General features: G+C 30.3%; 2 protein-coding genes across 4 annotated transcripts; one reads left to right on the plus strand and one right to left on the minus strand.

Annotated features, from left to right (window-relative positions):
• The first annotated feature begins 2478 nt into the window (after positions 1 to 2478).
• Positions 2479 to 6718, plus strand: LOC108688799 (17-beta-hydroxysteroid dehydrogenase 13-like). 3 transcript variants are annotated; one of them, XM_018195216.1, is made up of 7 exons: positions 2479 to 2776; positions 5374 to 5547; positions 5618 to 5794; positions 5868 to 6017; positions 6078 to 6337; positions 6448 to 6573; positions 6652 to 6718. In XM_018195216.1, the coding sequence occupies exons 1-7, from the start codon at positions 2588 to 2590 to the stop codon at positions 6716 to 6718; spliced, it is 1143 nt and encodes a 380-aa protein (XP_018050705.1). In that variant the 5' UTR covers positions 2479 to 2587. The 3 variants fall into 3 exon arrangements, with proteins under 3 accessions (XP_018050705.1, XP_018050708.1, XP_018050707.1); XM_018195219.1 differs by lacking the exon at positions 2479 to 2776 and adding an exon at positions 4704 to 5148; XM_018195218.1 differs by lacking the exon at positions 2479 to 2776 and adding an exon at positions 5149 to 5220.
• On the minus strand, positions 3152 to 4569 carry LOC108688800. The gene is made up of 3 exons (XM_018195220.1): positions 4406 to 4569; positions 3567 to 3653; positions 3152 to 3322 (listed from the first exon to the last, which is right to left on the minus strand). The coding sequence occupies exons 1-3, from the start codon at positions 4502 to 4504 to the stop codon at positions 3296 to 3298; spliced, it is 213 nt and encodes a 70-aa protein (XP_018050709.1). The 5' UTR covers positions 4505 to 4569; the 3' UTR covers positions 3152 to 3295.
• Positions 6719 to 6741: the final 23 nt, after the last annotated feature.

The raw sequence follows: 6741 nt of genomic DNA on the forward strand, positions 1-6741 counted from the left end.
ATATACTTATATATAAATATTTTTGAATGTCTTTTATATATCTTGATTGCTGAAATGAATCAAATCGGTGGCAATAATATTAATTAAAAATAACTATACTATATTTTTTATTTAGCTTTTTATCTTCGCTCTCACTTTCCCTTTTTCTCTACAATGAATTATTAATGTGTAATAATTTCTTTCAACTTTGTCGGAAGTGAAACAATTAGAAAAATATAATTTTTTATCATCACTTACATTCTCGAGTATTAAGAGAAAGGTTTTGTACAATGACTGTAGCATGGAACAAGGAAAATGTTTAAGATATTAGACGCGTATGGCAATATTTATTAAATCACTGATAAATTTATCTACACGAGAGGCCTCTCCATATTGAGAGATATAAAGGCAATTTTGTTTATAAGTTATTGTGCATTTTATTGTATTAATTTTGAAAAAGCTGATCTCTTTTATAAATGTAAAGTTTAAATAAAAAATAAAAATTTGTAATTTAAAATGTATAATTAATAAACATATTTCTTTTAAATATTTCTGTTCAATATCACTTTTTAATTTACAAAAATTGTAAAATGTAATGATATTTAAAAATACAAAAATTTTGGATGTTTTTAAGTACAAAAATTCGTCAAAAACGATTCAGAAAGGATGATTTAAAAATATCTGCCACTACTAAAAAAAGAGTGACTTTGTAAGGATTGCAAAATAAAAATGATAAAAATAACATAACACATTTGATGATGTTTTATCTAAAAGATGTCTAAAAGAGTATCTTATTATGCAAGATGCATATGTTATCTGGATAAAAATATATTCTTGATCAAATATTTATGCTTATCGGCAAAAAGAATGTATTAATCAATAATTTTCTATCAAGTTAAAAAATAGCTTTCCTCTTTTCTGGGAAACTTAATTTTTTTTAGTTTTTTTATAGCAAAATGATAATATATATGATATCAGAAAAAGACTTCAAAAGAGAGATAAGATTATTTGTATCAACACTAAAATGTATTCGTTTACGAAACTATAAGTTCTATCAGAGCTGTTGCTTTATTAATACTTGCTACTTTTGCTCTTGACAGTGATTATTTCCCGTTAATCTACGGCCCCAAATGTCAAAGTTTATCGCACGAAGAGTAACATACTTCCCAGAAACCCCTCCTTTGGCGCACTTGTTGCTCAAATAGCGGATATCGAGAGACGTATCATCGTCACCCACGTGTTTATCGTACAAAAACCCACGTTTAAGCTTATTACTCTTTACATATACATATATACACATTGCAATTCACAATGCAAATGTCTTCGTAATGTCGCGTGTTCGAAACAAAAAGGAAAAAATACTTTATAACTTTTTCATGCGATTTTAAGTTGGAAAGTTTTTAATCGACTCGCTTGCGTGGCTGAGACATGTTGCTTTGAAGTAAAAATTTCTTAACGACTTCTTTTAGAAACTGCGGACCCCAGAAATAGGATTCCGGAGGTACCTAACTCTCAAGGGAATGACTTAGTCTCCATAGTAAAACGAGAAGAGCATCAGATGTGCTCTCCCGTTTTAATGGTACCTCTTTTGACGAATCTGCGGCTGGGCTTTTCGCAAAAATTTAATGAGAGATTAATCTTCTAATTTTCAACATTAAATACTTCTATAATTAAGATGAGTGATATGTATATATATATATATATATATATATATATAAAGTAATTAGACTCGGTCTATTTAAACTTTGCAATTTTTTTCTACCTTTTGCTGAGTTCAAAATTGAAAACTGATGACCAGATTCAAAATAGGAAACATTTCCGAACATAAGAAAAGTTACAATCGGTGTGTGTACACTCAGTATACCTAGATTGATTGTATTGATTCTGTCTTACAAAGAGTTCTCTCTCTTTAATTATAAACAAAACATCGTGACGAAAATATAAATTAAATATAGTGTAAAGTATAGTGCTAAAACACTATATGGAAATTAATAACTAGAAATTAATCTCTTGGCAGATATATGAAATAATTACTTATCTATATATACGAAACATTAAATCATAGTCATGACGTTTTAGATTTTGCTTTACTGACAATAACAGAATAAACAATCTCGACAATAAACTGATGCAATCTAGTCAGATAAACAGCTTGCACAACTTACTAATGCTATTAAATTCATCAACATTATCTGCGTAATTATCCACAAATAGCGAGATGAAACTTTTTTTTATTCAGAATTATGTATCATACAAACTGTGCGATAGTTTATATACACGCTAAATTTATAAATTTCTCGATATTCAAAAAATATTCACAGGCAAATGATATTGTTATAATGTATAAATACAGATAATCGTATTCGAATGATTGTATTCGTGACGTGTGAATAAACCTTATCAGGTTGAGAGTATAGTAAACGCGATATGCAGACGTGAGTCAATATTAATTACGCGTCAGCATCTCTGAAACATCTCGCTGAAATCCGTCAAGTGTTTGACACAAGGCATACATCCTAAATACGATAGGAGCGGCATGACCCATTATTTATCTAAAGCTCTACTACACGTTAACTTGATAAAGTGACTAAGTTGCATTACCGCGAGTATGCCGCTAACTATTGATTTTCCGAAAATATCATACTTAAGACTTCGGGGAGTTTCCACTCAGTATTTACGCCCTTACCTTATCAATACCGCGCACATGTATGGTGTATTCATGAAACGCTTAGCTAAGGAATACTCGAGACTCCAGAACCGAGATAATGTTACCCCGCTGATTCCAGTTTCTCCAACCGTAAGACATCCATGCAAGCAAGTAATCCGACCTATATCCTCTTATGAGTGTAATTTTACAATTCATTAATTTAGCAAGTTTGCTTTGCTACCAGAATTAATTACTACGATTCAATGAACTATTCAAATATAGATAACTATAAGTGTATGTAAGGTTACTGTTTATATATCAAAATAAAATTTTATTTGATAGATTTATTTGAATTTGAATTTTTTATTATCTAAGATTTTTTTAATGCAAATTGAATTTGTGAATGTTAAATTAAACGTAGATTTATAGATATTGAGCTCATGTATATATATATATATATAAATAATTAGATTTTATAACTACAGTTTCGTCTTTACATTTAGGAAATCAGAAATAATGAGTAAGTATAATTAATGTATAATATATTTATATATATCATGTATACACTTCATTATATTGTACTTAAGTTATAATTGAATGATAAAACTTGTCTATTTCATCTGTTATATATTCTATTGCTACAATGATTTATTTATTATATTTGTACTTTTAATCATCAGGAACATTCTCTAGTCCCTAAAAAAATTAAATATGAATAAATAAAATCATTTAAATTCATATAAAATATTGTAGTAAATATATTAAGTTATTCTAAACAATAAATAACAAGAAAGAACTACGAGTCATTCATATCTAATAATAAGATCGGAATATATGTTCTAAGAATTTGAAATACATAAAAATCTGGCTTGTAGCCCTTTCTTGTTATTTATTGTTTATTATTATTGAGCCATTATAAGATTATTTTTATTTAAGTTACTCTGTTTTTCCATGGGGCTCCATCTATACGATTATCTCTTGTAAACATATGGCGATCCCACGTAGTTCTCAAATCTCTACGCATTGGCTGAAAAGAAAAGTCGAAGAAGTAACATCTCAATTCCATGCGAACCAAAAAAGGAATTTGTATTACAAATTCTTTTGACCTTTTCCAAAGTTTTTTCTCATAATTTTAATTTGTTTAAATAGCATCAAAAAACTAAAGTAAAATGTAGTAAAGTATTTTTGTAAAGATTTTGCAACAATAAATATATATAGCTATAAAATTAGAATCATCTGAATTCCATCAAGTTCTGCAATTGTTAACATTAATGCCCAAATTAACAAATTGAACATTTTATTTCTAAAAAATCTCTTTTCATAATAAAATCGGAACAATCCTTAAGAAATAATTAATCTTTTTAGAATTTTCCGAGTGAAGATATACAAAATATATAGATATATAATTTTAAATATAATGCATATTAATTCAATAAGTTCTTGAATTTTATGAATTTAGTGTTATTATTGGCTAAATACATTTTATTATTACAATTTTATTTTTATAGAAATTTATTTAAAAGTAAGAAGTATGTCTTTAGCTTGGAAGTTATTAATATATTTGCAATTAGATTTCAGACGTTTTAAACTATTACTTACCTATTTATATCTTGTTTTTCTCATAAATTTATACCTCAAGGATAAATTATTTTTTAAGGATTGTTCCAATTGCTATGAAAGAGGAATTTCTTAGAAATAAAATGTTTAATTTGTTGAGTATTAACAAATTGTTACAAATTTACAGAGAGGTTATGTCATACATAACATTTGCATACTTACATTTCCCAGAGTGAATTGATTTAGATAATAAGTTACCCATTGAGGTAATATGGGTATCATGCCTATTATCACCATTGATGGAATTATTTCATACCACATGTTTGTTGAATTTTCACAAAATAATAGTAAATGATGGATCCTAAAAACTCTTACGAAATCAGATGTAACGTAACCTACAATCTACGCATGCGTCGATATACTGACAAAGATTTTCTGCAGGATTACGTTCAGATTCCCACCCGAGTGCCACTCAAGTATTACTTTACCTGACCTTGTCATTTACCGAACGTTAAACAAGGGTGACATGACACCCGGAAAATACCCAGATGGAAATCTAAACAGGAGCCAGGCTGCTCGATCCAGAGATCGGACACATGAAGCAGCAATGATAATCCGCATGATAATTGTAAAATAATTAAACAAGTTTAGCCGAAGCTTCCTCAGAGGTCCGTAGCAATCGGGCGAAGAACTCAGAAGTTCAGATTAGTTGAGGCGTTCAGCTTGGATTGGCTGATTAGACAATAATTATGATGGATATGAAAAGGTCTAATCGGCTATGTATCGAATCCAGTGATTAATTTTAGTCATTTCAATCGTGTAACTTTTTTCACATTCCCTCCAAATACTTTTATTTAGAGCATTCAGATAACGCTGATGCGAGAGATTGCGTCTTGGCCGGCCGGCGGCGGTGACGCGACACGTGTTATCGACAAATATACATATCGTTTAAAAATTGAAATAAGGTATGTTATTGCGGGTTCTTTAGGCCTGTTTAAATTTACACGTGTTCACGATTTCTAAATAATTTCAGAATGGTACGTACATACGACAGTGATCTTGAATAATTTGTACTATCGACATAAAAATTACATTAGCTGAATTGCTGAGTCAAGATTTATCATCAAATAATTATACGACATGATGAGACATTCCATGTGTTATGCAATCTCTGTTGTGCTTTGTTGCAGGTCAAATTAGGAAATATTCAGCCACCAGAGATGCTGTTGCGGATATATTCGTTGTGCATCTTAGGATTGGATCTCATGACACTCATTATCGGAGTGTGCTACACAATCCTGATCGCAGTCTACAGAATGTTTAGACCACCACCATTGAAAAATATCAACTATGAAGTGGCTATGGTAACATTGTTACAATCTACTTCTTGTCAATGCAAATCTTTTCATATTACAAAGGAAGGACATAATTTAGGTCGTAGGTGCAGGACGTGGAATAGGCAAAGAACTTGCTCTACAGCTGTGTCAATTTGGTGTCGTGGTTGCTTGTGTAGACATTAATACAGAAACTTGCACTGCTACTGTGCAACGTGCTCAACAGTTACATGGAATATGTAAAAGCTATCAGTGCGACGTGAGAAATAAAGATGCAGTATGTTTAAGCATTTCTCTTAATAAATATAAATCATTTGGTCTCTGATATGTTATTAATATGTCGATATTAGGTTGTTCAAATTGTGAATCTTATTAAGATCGAATTAGGAAACATTACAATGCTTTTCCATTGTTGTGGTTTGCCCAGCCCACGTGCATTAATACAAGAATCGTCAGAAGTAAGAGACACTATGGACTTATCAATCATCAGTCATTTTTGGGTGAGTAATAGTTTAATATCTTGATATAAAAATCTTAGTATAATCAATCTTCTTTCATAGTTGTTGGATTCAGTTTTGCCATGTATGCGACAAGCTGGTAAAGGCCACATTACGATTCTTTCATCCGTCGCTGGTCTTTCCAATGGATCTAGTGGTCGAGGAACCCGGGTTCCCTTATCTACTGCACAATTTGCTGTCCAAGGATTAGCAGAATCCTTGCATATGGAATTAAGACATTCAAATAGCAACATCATTGTTTCATTGGTTCATGTTTATCCTTTTATCGTTGGAATGGAAGTTGCAAAAGACATACGTTTTAGGTGTTCAATATTTGTGAACTATACATTTAATTTTTTTCTTATATGTTAGTTTTTATTATCATCTATGCGATTTTGAATTATTCTAATTTATAAAAAAATGCATTTTGCAGAATTCCGAGTTATTTTGGTACAATGCCTGCCGTAGAAGCTGCTAGACAAATTTTAGATGGTGTTCGCCGAAACTACGCGGAGTTTAGTGTACCAGGATATTTGCTTTATCTTGGACATGTACTTAGGTAAATTCGCTACTTATATACGTTCTTTATTCGTATACACAAGACGAATGATCTAATGTAAGTTTCTTATATTTTTAGGATTCTTCCAAAAAAGGCATCTTTTATGTTACGCGATTTGTTAGACACTGGAGTTGATTTTGCGTAATGTTAATATATATATATATATAT

The sequence above is a fragment of the Atta colombica genome, unplaced genomic scaffold, assembly GCF_001594045.1.
Source record: "Atta colombica isolate Treedump-2 unplaced genomic scaffold, Acol1.0 scaffold239, whole genome shotgun sequence".
NCBI lineage: Eukaryota > Metazoa > Arthropoda > Insecta > Hymenoptera > Formicidae > Atta > Atta colombica.